Here is a 27,516-nt window from a genome sequence, read left to right as displayed (position 1 = left end):
AATTTACCCAAATATTCCTTATAATTAATACGTTTTCCTTAATAGGTGTGTCAAAACCTTTAATGACTTTCACACCGTCCATGTTACTAAGATCCCATCTTAATTAATTTCCATTAATTGTGAATCATCACAAAATCTCTAAACATGTACTATAAAAATCAACATACAACATTACAAAGGCATATAGTTATTAAGTCATAATCATAATAATTTACCCAAATATTCCTTATAATTAATACGTTTTCCTTAATACGTGTGTCAAAAACTTTAACGACTTTCACACCGTCCAAATTACTAAGATCCCATCTTAATTATTTTTCATTCATTGTGAATCATCACAAAATCTCTAAACATGTACCATAAAAATGAACATACAACATTACAAAGGCAAAAAAAAAAAAAAAAAAAAAAAAAAAGACAATCAAGATCCATGAAACCTCCTCTCAAACCACACATCAACTTCCTTATTCTACTAGTGCTACTACTAAAATCATCAACAATAGTAGTAGTAAAAGCAGAAATTTGGTCATGGCAAGTGATTAATGATTTGAAAGATCCATTGATTTTAGTGTGTAAATCACAAGAAAAAGATGTTCCGCCAACAACACTCCAGCCAGGTTCACATATTAGATGGAATAATGTTGATGTTAATATTAAGCCAACATTAGCAACGTGTGAAATGCACACTAATGAGTACAAGAAGAAAGGTTTTTTCTATGTGTTTGATTATAACAATTATAATGCTATTTGTGATCAAAAAAAGCATTTGTGTAGTTGGCATGCTAGGTCAGATGGGTTGTATCTCTTTTCTGGTGGACAACTTGATTTCTACTATAGTTGGGGTTAATTAATTGATGTGTATAAAATGGATTATTGATTTTAGTTGTTGGAATTCAAATTAATGATTTTATCCTTATGAAATTGATGCTTTAATTTTATCTTTATGCTTTTCTTTCAAATTGTTTTAAAAGATGACCTTCTTTACTCGAGAGTCTATCGCAAGCTACCTCATAAAGATAGAAACAATCGAGGGTTCAAAATATAAAAAATAAACTTTACACGCTATCTACCTATATATACATAAAAAATAATTTTAACCTTGTAAAAACAAATAGTGTTTTTCTTGTAGAACACCTTTGTATCGGTAAGTTACACTGCACTCTTCCTAAACCCCACTTATGACATTATACTAGGTATGTTGTTGTATCTTTATGAACAAAGCTTTTCTAATGTTACATAAGTTGTTTTGCAAACATGGAATTAGCGAGGGTGTCAATTTTTGCAAACACGGTTGGTTCATATTTGTTTTTTTACACACATGGAATGCAATTTGCTTTATACAGTTAAGTTACAAGAAGACTAACAGACGAAAGATGTCTATACACATTGTCATCACTATAAGGATTCCTTTCACAATTAAATTATTCTAAAGTTTAGATGCTCTTTAATTATGTATGTGGATTATGGATCGACTTTATATTATTTCGTACTTATACTCTTTCCGATGTTATTTGAGAGATTTTGATTATTATTTGCGCTATGGTTCTATTCTTGAATTAAGAGATTGCGTTATAGTGCTAAACACCTAATTAATAGTAGCTCATTAGGTGCCATCTGAAAATTGAATCATGACAAACATGACTTAATATAATGAGATTATGGTTAAAAACACACATGAAGTATCACCTTTTTACGCATTTCCAACCTCAGCTATCAGGTGTTTGCGTTTCATACCCAAACTATCACCAATTATATATCAAAACACACCTCGAGTAGTATATGATGGTGTACGGTATACATTCTCTTTGTTTAAAAATTGGTGCCGTTTATGTAGCAAATTATAAAAATTGGTGCCAAATGGCACTCCAAATGGATAATTAAAGGAATTAATTGGAAAATTAAAAAAGTTAAGAGGTAATGGTAAAAAAATCATATATGAAGTATCATTTTTTTGTGAGTTTCCAGCACCATCTGATAGTAGTCGAGGTGTGTTTCGATAAATAATTGGTTATAGTTCAGGTAGGAAACGAAAACACTTAATAGTTTAGATATGCTTTTTAAATAAATAATTGGTGATAGTAAAACTCACAAAAAAGGATACTTCATGTGTGTTTTTAACCATTATCTCTGAATAAAATAAGAATCTTGTTTTACTCTCGATGTGATAAGGTTCTATGGTGTAGTGGTTAGCACTCTGGACTTTGAATCCAGCGACCTGGGTTCGACTCCCGGTAGGACCTTTCTATTTCATTTTACATTTCTCTTAACTGCCTATTAAAGCAACCAATATTAATACAAAAAGAAAAGGAGGTATGTTACTTTTGTATTTTTAATTTGTTTACTTTTAATCTTTTTCTTTTTGTTTCAGCATTGATTGTAAACTATTTCTAAATCAACATGGCAAAATTGCAAAGACTATCATTAGTCCAAAAGGAGCTTTAAGTCTTCCTACACTTAGCAGCCTCAAGGGATATTTATGAGATTCATATTGCAAACAACAATACAAGAAACAGGCTTTGCTTCCGAATAAGTTAGAGTCGGTTGTATGAATCTTTAGTGATCATGATCCTTTATTAAAATTTATCTCATGCCAACATTATACAACAAAAACGGGAAAGTACTATGAGTTCTCTATATTTCTCGGGATTCACATCGCAAAGCCTCTGGAGTCTAGATTATCGACTCCTCTGTTTAGTTGTCTTATTTAATTGATCAAGTATGTAATATGTAGTCTTTTGCTTGCTTTCTTCTTAGTTTATCTTAAAAAGAGTTCGAGGAAATGGTAGTCAAAGAAAAGCTTTTGACCCCCAAATAGTAACAGTATCATATAAAATAGGATGGATGGAGTATTAAGGACGATCGGACTTTAAACCTTCTGTCCATTTTTTTCGACTCAACAAGTTACAACTCTATTGGTAGAAAAATATACAATTCATTCCAAATAATACTTGTCAACCAACCTGATAATGGAGCTCCACTAATCGGAATAGTAATAGTGTGGAGTACTAAGGACGCACTTCAAACCTTACGTTCTTTTTCACAGACTCAACAACTCTATTTACAGCTCTGGTAGAGGAACATATAGTTCATTCCAAATAAAACTGATAATGAAGCTTCAGTAATCCGACTATCGAATAGCGTAGATAAGGTAAAGAAAAAACCTAGACATATTTAAGGACATTTGAAATCAAATAGAGGGATTCAACAGAATTTGAAAAGCAAATTAAACAAGTTAAGGAACTTCTAATCATGATTTTCGTATTATGAAATAGATTGATTCAACAACCCTGATAAAAGCACATTAAAACAATGGTCCAATATTGGTTTTCGATGTTACTTTGGTCCATGCATGCAACTAGGTAATCCAAGAGGATTTTAAAACAACAAAAGTTCATAGCATACCAAATATCAAAAACAACATGTTCACAAGCGATGCAGCGGACAACTTGCTGTCTTTGTATATATGACACAAGTAGGCCAAAGCACTCAATACACGAGGACCAACTCCAGTGATTCCATAGTCATCAAGATAGAGAGAGAAGTTCACAAGTGTGCCACCTACGATTAGTTCCTTCACGGGTTGTTTTACTTCGTTCGCGGTTAACTTATTCAAATGAGCAAGGGGGGTTGAGCTGGTAAGAGAATTTGCCACAACTATGACTGAACATAATTTCATCTGGCGTTGTCGACGTTGGGTGTCATGTGTAGGACCAAATACAGAATTGACTCCTTGTGAATATTGTAGCTAGCTAAATCCCGGGAATCAGCTAAACATTTTCTCGCAAACATAAGATTTTGCAGATGAACTGGTATTCCTAGCTTATTTAGAAGGATGCCCTTTACATCCTTTATTAAATTGTGCTTGTGCACGTCTAGCATTATACTCTCACCATTACATTTCCCGACAAAGATCTTATTGTTCCCGGTACCACCTGTAAGAGGGAGTCTTCTATGATTTCAGACCGATATAATTCCTTGTGATTTTCCAGCTTCTGTTTTCCCAAAAACAGATCCATATCATCCATCGAGTACTGGCTTGCTCTCTATAACTGTTTTAACATCGCGTACAAATAAGGTAGCTTTGACTTCTATTTGTACGATTTCATACGTTGGCATTACAACAGGGATATGAACCTTGTCTCTAGGATGGAGCACCATATGAAGGGTTGATTCATCATCAATATCGAGAAAAGCTAAGGTTTTGTGATCTTCAAGAAACTTACCATCATGAATAAGAGAGAATTCTTCCGAGTTTGTTCCTTCTTTGGCAGCAATCCTAGATTTGACATCCTTAGTATCGTAAATCCTTGAATAAACCGTAATTGCGCCTTCAGCATACGATCTCTTTACATATAATAAAATCAACGATCACTAAATCTTCCACATAAGTATGAAGGGTGGAGTTTTTGCAAATTCCATAATCAACCAGCTTCCGTTCATCCATTAACCTATTATCTTCTGAAAACAGTTGCTGATGACATACCGGTATGCCCTCCTTATCATGTAGCAACGCTTTGACATTTTCAATCCTTTCTGATTCCTTAACGTTTAACTTGACTGTTTTACCGACTCTAACTTGACTGTTTTTACCGACTCAAGTATATAGTCATCTGCAAGAGGATACCAAAAGCAAGATATGGTCATAATGGTGACAAAAATTTAAATTTTAAGCATTAGCATGAATTGCTGCAAAATATTTAATAGATGCATATTGCAAGAAAGGTAATTAAACAATGTTAACAATTATAGACATCATCCAACAGACACTCTACACCACAAATTAAAGCGTAGAAGGATGTACGGATATCATGAAATACATTCGATGACTAAATAGTATGTGAATAGTAAAGGTTTTTGAAATTGTGGAATGTTATCAGGCTAAATTAGCAAGTTGCTGCCCTAGATTGCTCAGTTAATGTCAGCAGGAAGGGAAATTGGATGATCTCTTTATGCCATATATAGTTCGCCTATGAAGAAGAAGATAATTTGGCAAAAGGTCAATATATGATACAATATTTATATATATCCTCTTCCAGCCTCATACACCAGAATTTCCAATATTTTTATAAGCTCTGGCAAGGAGCCTGATCCCTCATATGTTGTTATTCTAAAAGAAGCACCTCGTCGTCTTTTCCCTTTTCATTCCCATTTGCAGCTGTCCTCCAAGATTTGAGCATACTGCCCACGTTTAACAGCTTCTACAAACCTGATATTTCAAGTCTAGTTTCACATCTTCTTTTCCAACTACTTCTAGCAATCATTGAACAAATGAAGAGCAGCTAACTATTCTTTTGGTAGGTATAATCCATTAAAACTTCCTATAACTTTTACCTTTAGACGTACATACTTTAAGTCTGCCAATTTGATTTTAGTACAAAAGTAGTAAGCTCCTAATTAATAAGCAAGAATGTTCAAGAGGGCAGACGAGAGTTCTAATGATTAATTATCTTCCTCCGAACAGGTCTGTGAGCATACCATTGTTTTTTTACTTGAAGGAAGAAAGATATATAGAACCTCGAGCAGCAGTTTATTTTCCACTTTTGAATACCTAAGAGCGATTGAGAGAAGATTATGACTTAAAACGACTTAATATGACGTGGGATCCACAATCGACATCTCCCCTTAATGGTTTCTAGAATCTGACAAGAAAGAAGTAACGAGGCAAATGACGATTTTTTTCTCATATATATGCACTAAGATAAAACTGAAAATAGCATTACTACAATAAAGGTGAAGAAGAAAGGCCTTATATATATGTTTGATCGTGCAAGGGTGATCCATCTTGATTACAATAACAAGAAATTGGAATTATTTCCATTCAGAGGCAGAAATGGAGATCATTTATGAGGAGGCGTACTTAAGCCTAATTATCTCAGGTTAGATTACGATTCAGACTCCATTTGCTCAAATTCAACATTAAAGTTCTAGGAGGATACTCAGAGATACTTAAATTAGAAATTCTTTTCTTTTCTACAAGTATAGTTTTCTTGACCATATATGGCTTCTTTCGGATATATAGAAACCTACCTTCTCGCTTGGTATCAAATAATTAATGGTTCCAAGATCTACAAGGGTCCCTAGACTCCACTTGTGGGATTAAAGAGGGTATGTTGCAGTTGCAAGATCTACAAGGGTTATCAATTTTCGGCAATGGACATGGTTGATCTTTACAAGTTTGTAGGTAGTCCATTTCTTTTCCTTTCAGAATCACATCTTTTAATGTACATATATAGGTCCCATGTTAGAGCTATTTTAAGCTATGTTGCTCAAACTTTCTAAATATGCTGCTGCCCCTGTGTCTATCCTCCAAAAATGCACTACTTTTGGAGGATCCGACACGCACCTGTCGACATTTTTGAAGAGTCAGAGCAACATTGATTTTAAGGACTATCAGCTAAGTTCTGGATGCCGGGATATATTCCGGAAAATGTATATTGGATTTTTTATATTATGGGACCTGAAATAATCTGTTCGATACAAAACAGTTTTTTATTTGACAGCAGAAGGATATTTGGTAGCTAATTAAAAGTTATGGAACTTCATTTTTGGATCTGTCATATACTTTATGTTGACTGACGACCAACTCCCTTTCTTTTTCTTGGTTATATACTTTAAATCCCACCTCTACTGAGAGAGGGACATATCGATGTGTATGTTCATGCGTTCTGATCACACCCTGCTAGCTTTCACTCAAACCCTACATATGAGTAAATCGAAGGGACTATGGTAGAATTCCAAACTCGATCTCCTAAATGAGTTATAGATTCATCTGAACCTAATACCTTTAGCTTCGACTCTGTATATGTGTTAAAAAGTTCACTAAACTAGTACAAATAATTGATTTCGGGCCCAATAAAACAAATGAATTACGGTTGAATCCTGAACTTTGAACCATAAAGTTCAACTCTTGGATCCGCCGTATGATCCCCCAGAAAAGAATTCAGACAAATTACACATCCAACGAATGCCCTACCACCAGCCACTATAAGATCTTTCGACGAAGAAAAAAAGAATTAAAAAGAACAAAACACAACCACATTTACATGTTGATGCAAAAAGAGAACTAAATATAAAAAAGTACATATAAACAAGTTCACCTTCTTAAAACTCGGTCGTTTGGTTACCAGGATGGGATAGACAAGTCTCATCGATCGGTTGGGATATCCATGGGAGTAGCTATCCCGCCTTCTATACATAATAGCTAATCTCACCATTATAGTACAAAATTTATCCCAGGATTAATTAATACCTAATATCAAACGCGGAATAACATTTTATTCCGGATTGGTATCCCTTATCCCTCCAACCAAACGACCCATGGAGTACTAATTCATCGGTTAAGATTCAAACACCCAAAAAAAACAAAAAAAAAAAAAAACAAATTCACAATTTAAAAAAATAAAAAAAAAAGGAAAAAAAAGGTGACATTTGTATAAGGAGCTAACCTCTTCATCTTCTTGTTCAGCAGCAGTTCTCATGCTTGGCTCCATCTTTTGCAAAGCTTGAATTCTCCTACAAATTAAAATTACACAAAAAGCAATAGTGAAAGGGTGAAAATTAATAAGAAAAGAGAAGAAGTGGTGCAACAACAGTTGAATTTATGCATGCACCTTTCTCAGTAACAAGATTACATGAATCAGATTATGGTTAAACTGGGGTAAGTAGCACATGTTATAGCTAATACTTATCAAAATTCTTTATAGTTTTTTCTTCCTTTTTTTGGATTGAAGCATTTGAAATTCCGGAGGGCGGTTGTAGTAAGTTGACAGCCAGCGTAAAACTTGTCAATTTATGACGAGTCCTCGAAATATAGATATAGAAGCATTTAAAATTACTGTCTCAAATCCGAATAAAGGAGGAGAGTTGCGGTAGGTTGACAGCTAGGATGAATCCTCGTAATACAAATATTGAAGCATTTAAGATTGAAAGAAGAGCTTGAACTGCCTAAATTTGAATTTTCCCTCATTATAACCAATTACAGGAATTAGATTACGGAGGTCTTAATACATTTTACAGCATATACTTGTCAAAATTCTTTTTAGTTTCTTTTTGGGTGGAGGCTTAAAAAGAAGTTACGTTGGGTTTGTAATGCAGAGATTAATATTGTTGGGTTTGTAATCATGGATTATTTTTTATAAGGCCGTTTGGTTTATTGTATTGAAAATTAGATATACAGTGTAAAATTTATATGTGATTATGAATGTACTCTCATCAGAGCAACCTACATTTACTATAGAAAAATATTAAATCTCAAAGTAAAATGTGAACAGATTAAGTAATCTCATAATGCTATACTTTTATGCCTTTTAAAACTAACTTAATTAATACCTCATTGATGGGCAACAATTAATCATAAACAATAAAGCTTGACTTTGATATCTTGAGATACTAAGGTTAACTTATTATTATGATGTTAACAAAGAAAGGTATTTATTTAAACTGTGTTAACAATCATAAACACCGGCCAACTAGAAAGAAATTAGAGAGCGTTTACTGGTCGAAGAATTAATAATTTGCTGAATTTAGAGTATTGCCAATGAACTGCACCATATACAATGTGATAAAAAATTCAAAATCAATGAGGAAAAATATTTATGGCCCCTCCCCCCTGCACGGTGACACTTGTGGATGTTACATATGTTGATTGTTGAGATTGTATGTTTTGGTTGATACATGAATAATGTGAAAGATTTCGGATTAGGAGTAAAAGTACCTAATTTTGATGTGAATTCGCATAAACCTCCGTCAATTTTTTTGAAATAAAATGTACTCATTTGAAAGTAGGTAGAAAGTATTAGTACAAGGAAAAAAAACACATTTATAACTTGTGATCTTAAACAGGCCATGAATTTCGTAAGGTTATAAAATCAAGTCGTTAAGGGTAAACTAGAAAGATAAAGTTGTATAGTCAATTTTTGGAAAAGACTAAAAATGAAAGTATCTTAAACTGGAATAAAAGGAGTACTGGTTGATGGCAGGGGTAGAACCAGCATTGCATTCTGGTCAAGAGCTTATATTCAAACCCTATATTTGTGTTAAAAATTTATTTAATATGTATAAATGATTTATTCTGAACCTACAACAACATACACAATAAAATCCCACAAGTTGGGTCTGGGAGGGTAAGTGTACCCAGACCTTACCCCTACCTTTGTTGGGTAGAGAGATGGACCCTCGACTCAGAACACATAAACTATTTAGAACCTAGTAAGCGGGAAAAAAAAAGAATGTAATTCAAAACCCATAAATTAAAAATCCAGGCTCCCCCTTGGTTGATTCAACAAACCTGTCAAAGCACATCACTACGTAAAAGCAGAAGAAAGTGACTTATGTAGAGAGGCAAAAACAGCAGATAACAGGAAAAAAAGAACACCAGTGCATTGGTTTTCAGTTTCAAATCATTTAACTGACTAGGTATACTAAAATCTAAAACAGAAAAAGTTCACCGTCTTCCAATTACCAACTCTGTGTCCTTTGTAATTCCATAGTCGTCAAGACAAAGATATTCCGTAAATATCAAAAGACATGTGAGTCCTTTCTAAAACGAAAATACAGAATGCAAAATTGAGTCCTTTCCGATATCGTAGCTAGCTAAATCCCGTGAATCATCTAAATATTTTCCCTGATACACAAGCTTTAGCCTATAAACTGGTATTCCTAGCTTCTTTACAAGCATGCCCTTCACATTCTTGACCAAGTCATCCCTCCGCAGATTATTTAGCGCTATAAGTCCACCACTCCATTTCTTGATAAAGATCTGTATTGTTGCATGCTTCACCTGTAACAAGGAGTCTTCGTCGATATCATACTGATATAATTTCTTCGAATCTTCCAGTTTCTGTTTTCCCAGAAACAGATCCATATCATCTATTGAGTGGCCAACTTTGCTCTCTATAATTGTTTTAACATCACGAACATTTAAGGCAAGGTTGACTTCTATTTGTACGATTTCAGGTTTTGGCATTACCACAGAAGTAAGCAATTTGTATCTAGGATTGAAAACCATATGAAGGGTTGATCCACCATCGATTTTGTAAAAACCTAAGGCTTTGTCTTCTTCAAGAAACTTCCCATCATGAATAAGAGAGAATTCATTGGATTTTATTCCTTCTTTGGCCCCAACCCTATATTTGACGTCCTGGATAGTATCGGAAAGCTTTGAATAAACCGTGATTGCAGTTCTAGTATAGGGTCGCTTGACCAAAAATATCTTCGGGACTGAATCGTCAACATAAGCATTAAGGGTGGAGTTTTTGGTAATGCCATAATCGACTAGCTTCTGTTCATCCATTAGCTGATTACCTTTTAAAAATAGCTGCTGCAGACATTCCGGTATGCCTTCCTTATCATGTAATAAAGATTTGACTTTGCCAATACTGTCCGATTCCTTAACTTGTAAAGTGACTGTTTTAGTGACCTTCAAGTATATGGTTATCTGCAAGAGGATACCAAAACAAACAAAAGCAAAATATGGTTCATAATGGTGCAATTTTCATAGAAAAATAATTATATTTTAAGCATTAAGATGTCTTGCTGCAAAATGATTAAAAGACGCATTCATTTCTAGTGAAAGAAAGATATTTACTCCCTCCGTTTCAACTTTTCTTACTTTCTTTTTTAGCCTGTTTCAAGAAGAATGTCTCTTTCCTAATTTAGCATCTCTTTAATTCCAATATTCCACATGGCATGTTTAAGACCACAAGATTAAGGAGCATTTTGCTACGTTATACATAGCTTTAGTTTAAGACCACAAGATTCAAAAGTATTCTTTACATTCTTAAACTTTGTGCCCAGTCAAACTAAGACATATAAATTGAAACGAAGGGAGTGACTATGTTAACAATCATAAACACCATCAAACAAAGACACTCTAAAGCACAAACAAAAAGAGTAGAGAATGCAATTTGTGGGGAAAATTCATGCCACCAACAATGATATTGTATCATCTCTATGATGTAGATTGGAGAAGAATATGAATTGAAAGCAGCAATAAGAAGAAACCCAGAGAAGAGAATTAGGAACAAATACGAGAATTTCTATCGATGACTTTAAATGAAACAATACTCCATTAAATATACCCTTCATCCACTCAAGCCACATGATAGATTGGGAATTAAAATAAAAGGAAATACAACTAATGGACTCAAGCATAAAAAGATCAAGGGCCTAACTGTTTAACTTTGTAATTAGTTAACTAACTTCACAACCCCATTACTTCATACTAATAAATAAGCCTAAGGTACTACTTCCTGCAGGCCATAGTTGTGCAGCAATTACCTCAACCTCAATATCATACCTCAACCGTTTCGGCACAGACTTGTACATATGGTAAGCCTTTAACTACCCAACTACCTATCTTCCTAAGTCTGTCCAAACTACTGTGGGTGACAAAACAAGGAGGAGATGAACTCCAACTGAATTAAGTGAGAAGAGAGACAAGGGGATTTGTTATATTTACAGCAGCAACAACAACAACATACCCAGTGTAATCCTACAAGTCGGGTTCGGGGAGGGTAGTGTTACGCAAACCTTACACCTACTTTGTGGAGGTAGAGAAGCTGTTTTCGATAGACCCTTGGCTCAAGGAAAGCCTATGTAACAACAACGATTATTTTTAGAAGTATTACCATGCAATATAAGCTAAGTAACAATAAAGGATTTGTTATATTTGTGATGCGAAATATCAACCTGGACATGTGTGTATAGCCAGGGCACAACTGGTTTTTGCTGGAATGAAAGGAGTAAGGAATAGGGTGAAAGAGGGCGAAGAATTGCACAATTTGCAGGAGATGGCTGATCCCTGTGAAATTTCCATTAATGTTGTCAATAGTACAGATGCTATACTACTTTGAGGCTGAATAATGCCACGAGAGGTCCCTCAATATTCTAATAAACACAATATCCACTCATAACTTCTTTGAAAGTAGCTAAAATGGATGGAAGGTAGACCTATGTGAGCTGTTGGATGCCAGTTTGGTAGAAGGTAACTTGTGCCAAGGCACTGTGTTCAGCGCTGATTTCGTTCTGCTACCTTTAGGCACTTGTGACATGGTCTTGAGGGTACAATGGCTAAGTAATTCTAAAGAGATCTTGTTTAACTTCAAAAGGTTAACTATAAAGTTTGAATATGAAGGAAAGATATTATCACTCAAAGAGTTATTCACAAGTTGAAGTTGTTGATTCTGCTTCATTACATTAAAAAAAAAAAAAAACCAAGGGTGACACTGCTCAATTTTCATGGTTAATGTCATACCAACTGACTCCAACAGTAGTACTATTGTTGTTCTTTTACATTGGTTAGCCTTTTCTTTCATATTTTTCATCTCAGCTTCTTTGTTCTTGTATTTTCTTCAAACCTGTTTTATAAAACGTTTTTCTTGAGTCGAGGTTCTATCAGAAACAGCCTCTCTACCCCACAAATGTAGGGGCTGCGTACACCCCACTATCCCCAGACCCCACTTGTGGGATCACAGTGGGTATGTTGTTGTAGAGTCATACCAAGTGAGCGGAAGAACAGAAATGAGGAGGGGAAGCAAGAGCAGGATAAAGAACCCGCTGAGGTCCAGCAAGTGTTGCAAGAATATGAAGCAATGTTCCAAGAACCTGAGGGGTTGCCACCTCTCAGAGAACCCTTTGATCACCATATTCCTCTGAAGGAAGGGTGCAACCTAGTTAATGCAAGACCATATAGGTATTTCCTAGTGCAGAAGGATGTTATTGAGCTCGAGTTTATTTCTCAGGGCAAGGGTCTAGGGTTAATGACAATCATTAATCCACCTTTGTCATATATTCCATACATCACACTAGATTGATATCATATTCATGGAATACGATTCGATCCGAGCTCTTTGAATTGGAATAAATTCGGCAGCGGATTGTGAAATCTTGGTGATCTTCTCCATCTAGTGAATGGGGAGTCCACTTTAAATCCGCGCTACAGAAGCAGCATACTTTCAAGGCTGAAGGAAGATCTTTCGACCCTAAGAAGCCCCACAGACTCAATCTTCCATGGCTACTTCCTCAAATAAGGTGCTGATTTAGCCTTCTCATTCAAAAATGGACTTGGTTGCTCTCTATCCGATATATCTTTTCTTATCTGATGAGGGTTTTTAATCATCTCCTTACTTGAGAGATAATACAGAATCATCAATAATTTCTATCTGAATGGTTATACAACAGTAGTCCTTATCAACTAATTGTTCTACAATTCTCAAAAGATGGTACAAGAACTGCAATCTCAGGGGTTAGTACAACATAGTTGCATCGAGAAGCTGCTTGATGAGCTAGGGGGTCATATGTGTATTCCACGATAGATCTCAGGTCTGGGTACCATCAAATAAGGAAAGCACGAACCGACAAGTGACATCTACAAGACTGCTTTTACAACACACTCAGGGCATTACGAGTATTTGGTTATGCCTTTTGTTTTAACTAATGCTTCTTACAGCTTCCAAGGTTTGATGAACCATTATTTCAAGAAAAACCTAAGAAGGTTTATTCTTTTTTTATTTTTTTTATTTTTTATGACATACTTATTTTCAGCAAGATATTAAGGGAGCATGTGGAACATTTGAAGATCACTTTTAGATTGTTGCTGCACATCACCTCTATGCTAGGAAGTCCAAATGCCAGTTTGCTACAGCAAGTGTGTAGTATCTTGGTCGCTATATTTCGGTTTCAGGAGTCTCTACTTACCTCAAGAAGATTCTAGCAGTACAACAATGGCCAGGGCTTCCAATATTAAGCAACTAAAGAGGTTCTTTGGGCTGGAAGAGTACAACAGAAGGCTTATTAAGGGATATGGTCATTCGACAAGTTCCATCAGGCTTAAAGCTAAAAGCGATAAGTGAAGCGCACGCTTCTTTGAACCCAAGTTTATGGGAAATTAAAAGTACTAAACATATTGGAATTTAGTACTATAATAATCAATTCAATTACACTTAACTAATTTCAGTATCAAATGTAGAATAATGTCAAGATTAATCCAACATCTCAAAGATGGGATTCAAGACTCCATTGCTTCTCACTGGGATTACTCGGCGTATCATTTTTTGAAGCGCATGATTCACCAAAGGCATGACTTTGCATGTGAAGCAGGTAGCCCCTTGCTTCGCATTGCGTGAAAAATTCGGTATGATAATAATCAAATTTCAATTAGACGAACTAATTTAAGGAAATCATGTACCCCTAGCCCTCCACCTACCCCACGCTACCCAACTCTGCATCAAAGTATAATATACATCTGCCACATTAACGACCCATGGAGACTCATTCTTCTCCAACCGGGACCCCATTGGGGTCAAACCAAAATATAGGCATAGCACCAGAATAGTGTGAGTATGGGGCAAGGTAAGGCAGGGAAAAGACTTAGCAGACCAATACACTCAACAAATAAGGTAAAAGTAATTCTTTTGGTGTATATATATATAAATTGTTGAATCACCTTGATAATTGCATTATTCATTTATTATGCAAGTTTACATTTTTTTGAATCCCTTTGTTAGAATTCCTGGCTTTGCCGCCATTGGCATGAACCAAGGGAGACTACGATCTTAAACATGGACATGCAGGCAGGACACGACAAAGATGCTAGGCCCTCGGGAATCATTTGGTATCTGGAACTCACTGACCCAACTAATTCCAATTTGCACCGCATAGACCTCATATTAGGGGTATGGGTTTCTCCCCTCTTAGGGCTCAAGGAATATTCGCGTCAGCAGGTCTGATTCCAGAATTGAATAGGTCGGCGGATAAGAAGATTCGTCCACCAATAATGGAAATTACATTAATAGGAATATAAGCCGAAACATCTCCCAATTGTGTTTCAACTATTGGAAAGGCGGTCGTACTTCCTTCACCTAAACTAGAACTTAATTTAGCGGCTCTTTCCAAAGGCCTGAATGCAAATAAAAAACATCTCCTGGATAATTTTCACGACCGGGTGGTCTTTTTGTAATAGAAGAGACCATTTAGTGATAAGCTTGCGCTTGTTTGGAGGGATCATCATAAATGATTAAAGTGTGACGTTCACATAAAATATTCAGCCAGCGTGTTTGATGCAAAAACCGGAGAGTGGGAATCAATTAATTAAGGAAGTTATAAAAAACTATGCTGTCCTTCAAAACATTTGTTACTATTTCATCATCTAAGATAAACAATACTCAAAAAATAAAAAATTCATATCTATACAAATTATATTATATTCACAGATAAAAAAAGACTCATGGACATAACAAGCTAACCTCTTCTTCAGTTTCACTTATTCTCGTGCGATTTTCCATTGATCCTTTGCAACCTTGAATGTTCCCTTGTGAGTTTCGAGAAAAGTTACTAAATCGAAGAAGAAATTCTAATTTTGTTTTTTTCTCAAACCTTATATTTTAAATTAAAAGTTTAAAATGAGTTTAGTCAACACGTGTGGGCAGTATTCTTTATTATTTTGTTAAACCATTTCGTTATGCTATTTTGGGGCTATTCGCACGAATGCCATTATTTCGGGGTGGTCTTTAATTTTTTATCCATCAAATTGAAAATCTTTAACTTTTGCCTTTGGCTTAAAAATTTCCTTTGTTTTTAATCAGTTCAATCAAAATTTATAAGGCAGGTAACTTTGCCTTATAAATTTATTTTTTAATTTTTGACTAAACGGAGATTCGGACCCGAAACTTCGGGGTATTTTCAGGTCACTTTTGAACGAAGGACAAAAACTAAAGACCAACAATTGAGGGACAAAAATTAAAAACCAATGCCTTTGAAGGCCAATCCGCGCAACAAAAAAAAAAGGCTATTTTGGACATTATAATACTAGAGTTTGCTCCACTAGTCAGTCTTGGGATATTTTAACCAGTTTTTCGAGTCTTTATGTAATTAACTGTAATTTTGAATAGTTGTATAACTTTGGTGTCCTTGGATTGTGATTGGTGGTGACACTCGTGGATCGATGTTATATTATGTTGAATGTTGAGATTGTATTTTTTGGTTGATACATCAATTATGAGTATTAAAAGTACCTAATTTTCAACATGAATTCGAACAAAAACCTTCAAGTTTTTGAAATAATTTACAAAGTACTTGTTTGAGGGGGAAAAAAAATTGAAACCTGTTACCTTCAACATGCCATGAATTTCGTGTTGTTATAAAATCATGTGATTAAGGATAAACTAGAAAGAAAGTAAAATTACATAGTAAATTTTTGACACAGACTAAAAAAGAAAGTATCTTAAACTAGAACAAAAGGAGTACTAGTCAATGGTAGGGGCAGAGCCTGCATGGTTACAAATTCGACAGAACCCAATAGCTTATGCTCAAACCGTGTATTTGTGTTAAACAATCATTTAATATGTATAAATAATTTATCAAATATTAAGAACCTAGTAAGCAAAAAAAATTGTAATTCAAAAACCCATAAACTAAAGTTTTTGACTCCGCCTTTGGTTGATGGATTCAACAAACCCGTCAAAGCATATTACTATCACAAAACCAAAAGAAAGTGACTCATACAGTGAGGCAAAAACAGCAGATAAAAGGAAAAAAAAAAAAAAAGGAACACCATTGCATTGGTTTTCAGTTTCAAAGACATCCAGCTGACTATGTATTCTAAGAAGATCTACAACAACAAAAGTTCACCATCTTCCAAATATGAACATGTTTGCGAAAATTGCAGCAACAACTGGCACTTTCAGTCTTTATATACGACACAATTAAGTTGTCCGAACAATCAGCAAGCAATTAGCAACTCTGTATTCTTTGTAATTCCATACTCACCAAGACAACATAAGCTGTCCAAAAGCTTGCCACCTAGTAATAGTTCCTTCACATGTAGTTTTAGTTCATCCCTGATCAACGTTTTCAAATGAGCAACGGAGGTAGCACTGGAAATCACACCTTTAATGGTACATAACTTTATCTGTTGGTAACTCTTAATATTAGATAATGGGTCCTTCTGGATGCGTGTAGCATTGCAACAACGAAAATCCAAAAAGACATTTGAGTGCTTTTTAATATTGTAGCTAGCTAAATCCCGGGAATCAGCTAGAAATTTTCCCTCAAACACAAGCTTTTGCAGATGAACCGGTATTCCTAGCTTCTTTAGAAGCATGCCCTTGACATTCTCGACCAAGGTGTGGCTGTGCACGTCTAGCATTATACTTCCACCACTCCATTTCTTGATAAGGATCTGCATTGTTCGGGGCTTCACCTGTAAGAAGCAGTCTTCGTCGATATCATACTGATATAATTTCTTTGAATCTTCCAGTTCCTGTTTCCCCAGAAACAGATCCATATCATCCATTGAGTGGCTAACTTTGCTCTCTATAACTGTTTTAATGTCGCGAACAGTTAAGGCAGTGTTGACTTCTATTTGTACAATTTCAGGTTTTGGCATTTCCACATAAATAAGCAACTTGTCTCTCGGTTTGAGAACCATGTGAAGGGTTGATCCACCGTCAATTTTGTAAAAAGCTAAGGTTTTGTCATCTTCAAGAAACTTTCCACCATGAATAAGAGAGAAGTCGTTTGATTTTATTCCTTCTTTGGCCCCGATCCTAAATTTGACATCCTGGATAGTATCACAAATCCTTGAATAAACCGTAATTGCACCTCCAGCATAGGGTCTCTTCACTAGAAATATCCTCGGGACTGAATTGTCGACATAAGCATGAAGGGTGGAGTTCTTGATAATGCCGTAATCGACTAATTTCTGTTCGTCCATAAGCTGAATACCTTTTGAAAATAGCTGCTGAAGACGTTCCGGTATACCCTCCTTATCATGTAATAAAGATTTGACTTTGCCAATACTATCTGATTCCTTAACTTTTAAAGCGACTGTTTTACTGACCTTCAAGTATATAGTTATCTGCAAGAGGATACCAAAACCAACAAAAGCAGAATATGGTCCATCCAAGATTAATAGATGCAATCAGTTTTAGTGAAAAAAAGGTATTTAACTCTGTTAACAATCATAAACGCCATCCAACAAAGACACTCTAAAGCACAAACAAAAAGAGTGGAACATGCAATTCATGCGGAAAATCATGCCATCAACAATGCTATTGTATCGTGTCTATGTGATGTAGATTGGATAAGAATATGAATTGAAAGCGATAAGAAGAAAATAAGAGAAAAGGGTTTAGGAACAAGCTCAGATAATTTCCATTGGTGACTTCAAATGAAACAGTACTCCGTTAAATATACTTTCATCCACTCAAACCACATGATAGAGTCAGAATTAAAATAAAAGGAAATACAACTAATGGACTCAAGCGTAAAAAGATAAAGGGCCTAACTGTTAACTTTGTAATTAGTTAACTAACTTAACAACCCCTTTATTCCATATTACTAAATAAGTGTAAGGTACTACTTCCCGCAGGCCGTAGTTGTGCAGCAATTACCTCAACCTAAATATCATACCTCAAGCCTTACAGCACAGACTTGCACATATGCTAAGCGTTTAACTACCCAACTACCTATGTTCCTAAGTCTGTCCAAACTACTGTGGGTGACAGAACAAGGAGGAGGAGACTAACTCCAGCTGAATTAAGTGAGAAGAAAGACAAGGGGATTTGTTTTATTTATGATGCGAAATATCAACCTGGGCATGTGTGAGGTCCCTCAATATTTTAATAGACACAATATCTACTCATAACTTCTTTGACAGTGAATTAGTAGCTAAAATAGGATGGAAGGTAGCTCTATGTGAGCTGTTGGATGCCAGTTTGGTAGAGATGGTAACTCGTGCCAATAACAGGATTTGTCGAGGGGTGGGGTGGCTCTTACAAGGCACTGTGTTCAGGGATGATTTCGTTCTGCAACCTTTGGGCACTTGTGACATGGTCTTGAGGGTACAATGGCTAAGTAATTTAGGAGATATCTTGTTTAACTTCAAAAGGTTAACTATGAAGTTTGAACATGAAGGGAAGATATTATCACAGCAAAGAGTCATTCACCAGTTGAAGTTGGTTGATTCTGCTTCATTACAAAAAACCAAGGGCGACAATATTCAATTTTCATGGTCTGATGGGAAGAAAAGCAAGAGCAGGATAAAGAACCAGCTGAGGTCCACAAGTGTTGCAAGAATATGAAGCAGTGTTCCATGAACCAGAGCGGTTGCCACCTTTCAGAGAGCCCTTTGATCATCATATTCCTCTGAAGGAAGGGTGCAACCCAGTTAATGCAATACCATACAGGTATTCCCCACTGCAGAAAGATGTTATTGAGCTCTAGTAGAAAGTATTAATTTATTTCTCTGCGCAAGGGCCTAAGGTTAATGCCAATCAATAATCCACCTTTATCATATATTCCATACATCACACTAGATAGATATCATATTCATGGAATACGGTTCGATCCAAGCTCTTGGAATTGGAATAAATTCGGCAGCTGATCGCGAAATCTTGGTGATCTTCTCTATCTAATGAATGGGGAGTCCGCTTTAAATTCGCGCTAAAGCAACAACATACTTTCAAGGCTGAAGGAAGATCTCTCAACTCCAGGAAGCCATACAGACCCAATCTTCCATGGCTACTTCCTCAAATGATGTGATGATTTAGCATTCTCATAAATGGACTTGGTTGAGCTCTATCTGGTATATCTTTTCTTATCCGATGAGAGTTTTTAAGTGGTCTCCTTACTTTAGAGCTAACGTAGAATCACCAATAGTTTCTGTCTGAGTAGTTATACAACGGTGGTCCTTATGAACTAATTGTTCTTTACTTCTTAAAATATGGTACAGGAACTGCATCTCAAGGGTTAGTACAACATAGTTGCATTGAGGAGCTGCTTGATGAGTTGGGGTGTCACAGGTGTATTCCATGATATATCTCAGGTCTGGGGTACCATCAAATAAGGAAAGCACCAACTGACATCTACAAGACTGCTTTTAGAACACAATCAAGGCATTATGAGTATTTGTTTATGCCTTTAGTCTTAACCAATGCTTCTTACAGCTTCCAAGATTTGATGAACCATATTTTCAAGGAAAATCTAAGGAGGTTTATTCTGTTTTTTGTTTTTTGTTTTTTATGACATACTTATTTTCAGCAATGAAGGGGAGCCTTGGCGTAACTGGTAAAGTTGCTGCCATGTGACCAGCAGGTCACGGGTTCGAGCCGTGGAAACAGCCTCTTGCAGAAATGCAACGTAAGGCTGCGTACAATAGACCCTTGTGGGCCGGCCCTTCCCCGGACCCCGCACATAGCAGGAGCTTAGTGCACCGGGCTGCCCTTTTTACTTATTTTCGGCAATAGTTTAAGGGAGCATGTGGAACATTTGAAGATCACTTTTGGATTGTTGCTGCACCATCACCTCTATGCTAGGAAGTCCAAATGCCAGTTTGCTACAGCAAGTGTAGAGTATCTTGGTCACCATATTTCAGTTGCAGGAGTCTCTACTGACCCCAAGAAGATTCTAGCAGTATAACAGTGACCACGACCTTCCAATATTAAGCAACTAAGGGGGTTCCTTGGGCTGGCAGGGTACTACAGAAGGTTCGTTAAGGAATATGGTCAAGCCCTTAACTGATTTGTTAAAGAAAGATAATTTCAGATGGTCTGCGAATTCAACGGTGGCTTTTCAGATCTTAAAAGAAGCCTTACCTCTGCACCAGGGCTATTCCTGCCAGACTTCAACATGGTTTTTGCTGTGGAAACTAATGCTTGTGATTTGGATATTGGACCTGTAATTATGTAAAAAAGGCAGCCTATTGAATACCTGAGCAAGGGGTTATCTCAGCCTAAGTTGTTCAGACTCTCCAAAAATATTATAGCACCCGTGTCGGATCCCCAAAAATCCACTACTTTTGGAGGATTCGACAAGCACCCACAACAGTTTTGAAGAGCCCAAGCAACATAGATCTCAACAACACCAAACCATGTCTGTGTATGATAAAGAATTGCTAGCTCTAGTGATGGCTGTGACAAGACGAGGTCAATACCTAACTGGCTGACATTTCATTGTTAAGACTGCCCAGAAGGCTTTGAAATTCCTGTTGGAGCAGAAGTTACAGGAGCACAACTAAGGTGGATCACTAAGCTGATGCAATACGACTTTGAGGTTGAGTATAAAAAGGGCAAAAGAAAACAAAGTTGCTTGATGCATATCTAGAATTCCAGCAATTGAGTTGGTTGCTCTCACTTTGTCCTCAGTAAGAACAGAAGTGCTGCAGACCTATGTTACTCGGACTCTTCAAAAATATCGACGGGTGCGTGTCGGATCCTCCAAAAATAGTGTATTTTTGAAGGATCTGACACGGGTGCATTTCTGGAGAGTCCGAGCAACGTTGCTGCACACTATAATAGATAGCTGGAGTGCTGATTCTGAGTTAATAGAGTTGATCCATTGTAACCTTAAGAAGGAGATCAAGGGTTATTCCTTTATCAATCAACAACTTAGGGAGCATGGGAAGTTAGTAGTGGGTCTGATCCTTCCTAAGGAAGGAGATCATGAAACTGTGGCATGATTTTGTCATTAGAGGTCACTCGGGGATTGATCATACCTATAGGAAGATTGCTGCCCTTTTCTATTGGAAAGACTGAGGGATAAAGTGGAGAACTATGTTAAAAAGTGTGAGGCTTGTCACAAGAGCAAGTATGACAAGTCTGCTTATCCTGGGTTACTTGACTTTAACCACTTCAGATTCCAACATTGGCCTCGAGTAGCATCAGTACGGACTTCATTGAAGGACTGCCAAAATCCAAGGGGAAGGAAGTGAATTGGGTAGTAAACAGGCTGATCAAATATGCACATGTTGTGGCATTATCTCATCCTTACTCTGTTATGGATATTGCCAAGTTGTTTATGGAGCAGATTTTCAAACTTCAGGGGCTACTTGAAGATATTGTGAGTGACACAGACCCAACCTTAACCAGTAAACTATGTCATTTGCTATACACGGTGACCTTGAGCACTTCTACTGCTTATCACCCTCAGTCTGAAGGGCAGACTGAGGTTATTAAATAGGTGTCTGGAGACATATCTAAGATGTTATTGTTCTGACTACCTATTGATGTGGCGCAATATTTAGTCTTTGCAGAATGTTGGTACACCTTCCATACACTTATTCAGACAATTCATATATGTACTCTTCCCAGGAATGGCCTACTCCATTCCATCTTCAGTCATTAGTTTGAACTCTTAAAACAATCTCTCATTCACCGATTCCAGTTGATTTTGAAGCACATAGAAGTTAGCTATGTCAATGGCCATTTGATCTAGACAACACAATACCTCCTTAATTTCAGCTGAACTCCCATAGAGCAGGAAAGCTCTCTGATACCCGTGATGTAGATTGGAGAAGAATACGAAGTGAAAGCAATAAGAAGAAACAAAAAGAAGAGAATTTAGAACAAGCTAAGAGAATATCCATTGAAGACTTCACATGAAATAGTAATATACCCTTCATCCACTCAAGCCACGTGATAGAGTGGGGATTAAATAAAAGGGAATACAACCAATGGACTAAAGTGTAAAAGATAAAGGGCCTAACTGCTAACTTTATAACAAATTAGCTAACTTAACAACCCTTTTAGTCCACACTACTAATTACTAAGTTACTTGGACTCGGGTGCGGGTGTCCGATACGGGTGCGGATCTAGATGTCGGATCCTTCATGATCTAAATTTTAACATTCGGAGATACAGATCCAGTTATGGATACGGGTGCAGGGATTCGGCTAAAAAATTCAAATATCTAAAAATAGAGTTATAAAACCTAAATTATGGAATATTATGTGGAAAACTCGAGGAAAAAATATTGATCAAGAGGAGAATCCCCAAAGGAGATAAAAGGAAACAGAGTGATAGAGAGATTTTTATATACAAGGTATTCCATTTTCTTCAATTTCACCTTAGCTTTAGTTTTGATTAAAGAAATCATTGAATCTGTCCAGAATTTCTACGTTGATTTTGGTCAAAGTATCCAAAATCGGTTGACCAGATCGGGTACGGATCCCACACCCATGTCGTGTCGACACAAGTGCGGCACCGAAAGTGAAGAGTCCGAGTAACATAGACTAATTATGCCAAAGGTTCTACTTCCTGCAGCTCTGCAGCAATTACCTCAACCTCAATACCATATCAGCCTAAGAAAGTTCACAACGGTTAAATCACATGAAGTTTATCTTGCCTCTGCTTTCTATCAGTATAGCAAATTAGCAATAGATAGTCATCCAACACACTAAAATAGTCATCCAACATACTAAAAAGAGATCATCTAAAACACTTCTTGAAGTCCCTAAAATAGCACTTGAAACAAACTATACAAGTAAAACATGCAATATATGTCAATCACATCTTACTTGTCTTGTGCATAAAGAAGCTTGAAAATATCCTCTAAAATGCTGCTAAGATATCTCAAGCTATGAAAACTAGAAGGAAAGAGCATTTATTGATCGAAGTTAGAAAGCTAAATTTGGAATACTGCCAATAAACTGAACCATATACAATGTGATCAAAATCAAGGTTGAGCTAAGGAAAATAATTCTGGCCCTCCGCTATCTAGCAAAAGAACAAAGGGAAATATGTACACTGAAACAACTCCATTCATACAGAAGTTCACCACTTTTTCTTTACGTTTTCATTTTACCACTGTTTTTAAAAGCGAAAAGTGCAAAGAAGCGACAAGTTCCATTGGGCTTAAAGCTAAAAGCGATAAATGAAGTGTACGCTTCTTTGAACCGAAGCACACGATTCATGGGAAATTAAAAGTACAAAACATATTTGAATTTAGTACTATAATAATCAAAATTCCAATTAAACTAAGAAACTTTAGTATCAATGGTATAGTTTGAGCACGGGGCCAACACATGAGGCAGTGGCGTAGCTAAGTATATTGAAGGGCTTCGTCCAACAATTACACTCTACAAATAGGGTAAAAGTATATATATATATATATAGATATATATATTGTTGAATCACCTTGATACTTACATATATATATATATATATATATATATATACACATATATATTGTTGAACCACCTTGATACTTACATTATTCACTCATTATGCAAGTTTACATTTTTTTTGAATCCCCTTGTTAGATTCCTGGCTCCGTCACTGGCAGGAACCAGGGGAGACTGCAATCTCATCAAACATGGACATGCGGGTAGGACATGGAAAATATTCTAAAAGACCATCTAGTATCTGGAACACACTGGCCCGACTAATTCTAGCTTGCACCGCATACTCATTTGAGGGGTACGGGTTTCTGCCCTCTTAGGGCTCAAGGAATATTTGCATCACGCACCAAAAACAAAAGCCAATACTGGGAATATTCGTGTGTTTGATGCAAAAAGCGGAGAGTTGGAATCAATTAAAATTAATACTCCTTATGTCCCAAATTATGTGACACTTTTCGCTTATCAAGATTCAAACTATATGGACTTTGACCAACATGTATTGACATGAGAAAAATCAAAACATATAATATTTATCGTATAGTTTTGAATATGTAAATTTTAGTTTTAAAAGCTTCGAAGATTAGTCAAACTGCTCTCAAAAAGCGAAAAGCGTCACATAAATTGGGATACAAATAGTAAAACATGCCTGTCCTTCAAAACAGTTGTACGATTTCATCATCTAAGATAAACAATACCAAAAAAAAGTATCATAAAAATCAGTCTTCCTATATATAATATACCCCACAAAGGTAGCGAAGAAGGTTTTCGTACATCCTACCCTCCCAGACCCCATTTGTGATGACACTGGGTATGTATGTACACACACACACACACATATATACTTATAGTATTTTTCATATAGTTCTTGGTATGTAAATTTCAATTTTTCATGTGTCAAGTCTTTACACATGTGCACAATTGAATAATTCCCAATTCAGCTGACTAATTCCCAATTCGAGTAAAATCCCTAATTCCTCTACCACGATCGTAACAAAGTGTCACATAAATACTTGTGCTATTTCATTATCTAAGATAAACAACACACACACACAAAAAAAAAATAAAAAAAAATCAGACTTTCCAATAACCAAAAAAACAGTTTCCTTTCTTGGATACATAGGATATATTATATATATATATATAGACACATATATAAGAGACACATGAATGTAACAAACTAACCTCTTCTTCTTCTTCAGTTTCATTTTTTATCGTGTGATTCTCCATTGATCCTTTGCAACGCTTTAATGCTCCCTAGTGCGTTTAAGAGAAGCTACCAAGTTTCTATATATAGTAAATTAGAGAATAGTCCTTTTTATAAAGTTAAACGGTTTTGGTCCTTCATGTTTGTCAAAAATAGAGATAATGGTGAAAAAAACACACCTATACTCTCACTTTTTTGTGAGTTTCACACCCTAACTATTAATCATTTTATTTTTCTACCTAAACTATCACCATCTATATATTAATTAAAACACACCTAATTGAGTATATGGTGATAGTTCAAGTAGGAAAAGGGAAGAACCGATAGTTGACCTAATCATCTTCGAGGTATGTTTCAATACATAAATGGTGATAGTTTATAGAAAAGTGGAATAATTAATAGTTGAGATGTGAAAATCGCGTAAAGTGATTGTTCAGGTGTGTTTTTGACCATTAACTCCAAAATTAACACTTTTAGTCTCAGTCAGATATTTACCAAACTATATTTATTAGACTTAACGGGAATTATAGAAAAAGGGAAATTAGGCGGAGCTCATATTTAGAGGTACAATTTTTGTAGTTTCCGTATTTTTGATTTATTTTTAGAGTTTGGTGCAGCTTTTTAAGGTGTAATTTTTGCTATATTATATCTTTTTATATAAGTGTCTAGTGCATTTTTTTTGTATTGCATATGCTAGGATTTGATGGGACTTTCTTAGTGTTTATAGTTAAATCCATTGTTTCCGTTAAATCTAATTAACATAAATTATTAAATATTTGACGGAGACTAAAAGCGTGAACTGTTAACAAACTTAAAGGGCTAAAACCGTAAAGTACATACTTAAGAGACTATTTTAAACCTACCATCAAACATAAGGGATTATTTTTGTCATTTTCTCAAGTAAATTCCATTTAAACCTTTTGATCACCTTTTAAATGGAACAATAAATTTTAATTTTGATTCTCAAACCTTATGTATTAAATTAAAAGTTAAAAATGAGTTTAGCCAACACATGAATTTTTTTAACTTTATAAGTAGCTTTTTATTATGTCGACCATGGAATATATGCTTTTCCTCAAAATTTAATAAATTATCCAATAATACTATGGTATAGAAATGAATAAGTTTCATCTATATGTCTAATATTTTATGGGTAAGAAAATAATACCTCATTTGTTATGAAAATATTGATCTGTGGATATATGTTACTCTTCTACATAAAACTCTCACTGCTTCATGTTCATAACTTTTGTAGAAGTAACTCCCATTACTTCATGACCACCACTCCACACATTATTTGTATAACCCCCAAATGTTATTATCCATGTTTATGACACACCCTTTGGTGTTCTCAAATCTCAATGTATTTCTATAAATAGTAGAATTGTATGTAATGGCAGGGGCGGATCCACCCTTTAGCGTGGGGTGGCATGACACTCCCTAAATTGACAAATTTTTTATATACCTATGTTGCAATTTGCTTAAACTAAATTAAATATTTGATCCTGCCACCCCCAGCCGCAAATTAGACAAAGATGTAAACAATGTATGCTTGAAAAGTACACACAAGTTCGAATCTATCTTAAACATTTTCGACTCAAACTCATTTCTCTTTGTGCTTTTTAGTTCATTTGTATAGTCATTTTATGCTTTTGCTCTCCCAATTTTCTATTTATCTTTTTATTATTTATATTGTCTTTCCTCTATTCTATTATTTTATCTGTGATCTCTAGCGAGAACACACAAAATAGAAACTTCAAAATCCCTTAAATTAAGCATTTCTCTTAATCTCAAATCTGTGAGTATTTAAATCGCAAAACTTGGGTCTCAATGAGAATTTTGGATTGAGATCAAAAGTCAATCTTTTTATAATTTCTTTTGTTGATTACTCCCTCCGTCCATCTTTACTTGTCTATACTTGACTTGGGACACTCTTAATAAGCAATAAATAAAATGAGAAATGAATTTGAGTAATAAATAAAATGAGAAATGAATTTGAGTAATAAATAAAATGAGAAATGAATTTGAGTACTTAATAATTAGGGTAAAATAGGTATAAAATGGTAAATTATGTCTTGGGTTTTCAAACTATACAACTTACATGTAAAAGTAGACATCTATTTTAGTATAGTGGATAAATAAAAATGGACGGAGGGAGTTTATTATAAAAATTCGTGCTTTTCTTTAGTTGTTAAATTAAATTTAAATCACTTTACTACTTACATTGTGATGGAAATTTCGTAAGCATTGCCTAGGAAAACACATGAAATTTATGATTTATTTTTTAGAACTTGTAGTTATCTAATTCTACATTACTTGTGGGGTGTAATTTACCTATTGAAGAGTTTTGCTATTATTTTTCTTATTTTGATTGGTGTAATTCCCTTATTGAAGATGTTATTTTACTTGTGCAAGTTTA

The 27,516-nt window shown here is 35.4% G+C and overlaps 2 protein-coding genes, 1 long non-coding RNA gene and 1 other non-coding gene across 5 annotated transcripts; 1 reads left to right on the top strand and 3 right to left on the bottom strand.

The window, feature by feature from the left end:
- The first annotated feature begins 2,168 nt into the window (after positions 1-2,168).
- On the top strand, positions 2,169-2,240 carry TRNAQ-UUG (transfer RNA glutamine (anticodon UUG)). The gene has a single exon. It is a non-coding gene; the product is annotated as a tRNA-Gln (tRNA).
- A 1,069-nt stretch (positions 2,241-3,309) lies between these two features.
- On the bottom strand, positions 3,310-4,567 carry LOC132044068 (uncharacterized). The gene is made up of 2 exons (XR_009412020.1): positions 4,224-4,567; positions 3,310-3,932 (listed from the first exon to the last, which is right to left on the bottom strand). It is a non-coding gene; the product is annotated as an uncharacterized LOC132044068 (long non-coding RNA).
- A 4,760-nt stretch (positions 4,568-9,327) lies between these two features.
- LOC132044067 (polyubiquitin-like) lies at positions 9,328-15,398 on the bottom strand. Its single transcript, XM_059434556.1, has 2 exons — positions 15,243-15,398; positions 9,328-10,435 (listed from the first exon to the last, which is right to left on the bottom strand). Exons 1-2 carry the CDS (start codon positions 15,279-15,281, stop codon positions 9,539-9,541), a joined length of 936 nt encoding a protein of 311 aa, XP_059290539.1. The 5' UTR covers positions 15,282-15,398; the 3' UTR covers positions 9,328-9,538.
- Positions 15,399-16,374: 976 nt separating this feature from the next.
- LOC132044071 (polyubiquitin-like) lies at positions 16,375-25,179 on the bottom strand. 2 transcript variants are annotated; one of them, XM_059434561.1, is made up of 3 exons: positions 23,973-24,519; positions 22,840-23,909; positions 16,375-17,854 (listed from the first exon to the last, which is right to left on the bottom strand). In XM_059434561.1, the coding sequence occupies exons 2-3, from the start codon at positions 22,867-22,869 to the stop codon at positions 16,718-16,720; spliced, it is 1,167 nt and encodes a 388-aa protein (XP_059290544.1). In that variant the 5' UTR covers positions 22,870-23,909; positions 23,973-24,519; the 3' UTR covers positions 16,375-16,717. The 2 variants fall into 2 exon arrangements, with proteins under 2 accessions (XP_059290544.1, XP_059290543.1); XM_059434560.1 differs by lacking the exons at positions 22,840-23,909; positions 23,973-24,519 and adding an exon at positions 25,076-25,179.
- Between the last annotated feature and the right edge of the window lie 2,337 nt (positions 25,180-27,516).

This window comes from Lycium ferocissimum, unplaced genomic scaffold (assembly GCF_029784015.1).
Source record: "Lycium ferocissimum isolate CSIRO_LF1 unplaced genomic scaffold, AGI_CSIRO_Lferr_CH_V1 ctg3460, whole genome shotgun sequence".
Taxonomy (NCBI): domain Eukaryota; kingdom Viridiplantae; phylum Streptophyta; class Magnoliopsida; order Solanales; family Solanaceae; genus Lycium; species Lycium ferocissimum.
Note: the sequence above shows the minus strand (reverse complement) of the source record. Positions and strands in the feature narration are given on the sequence as shown.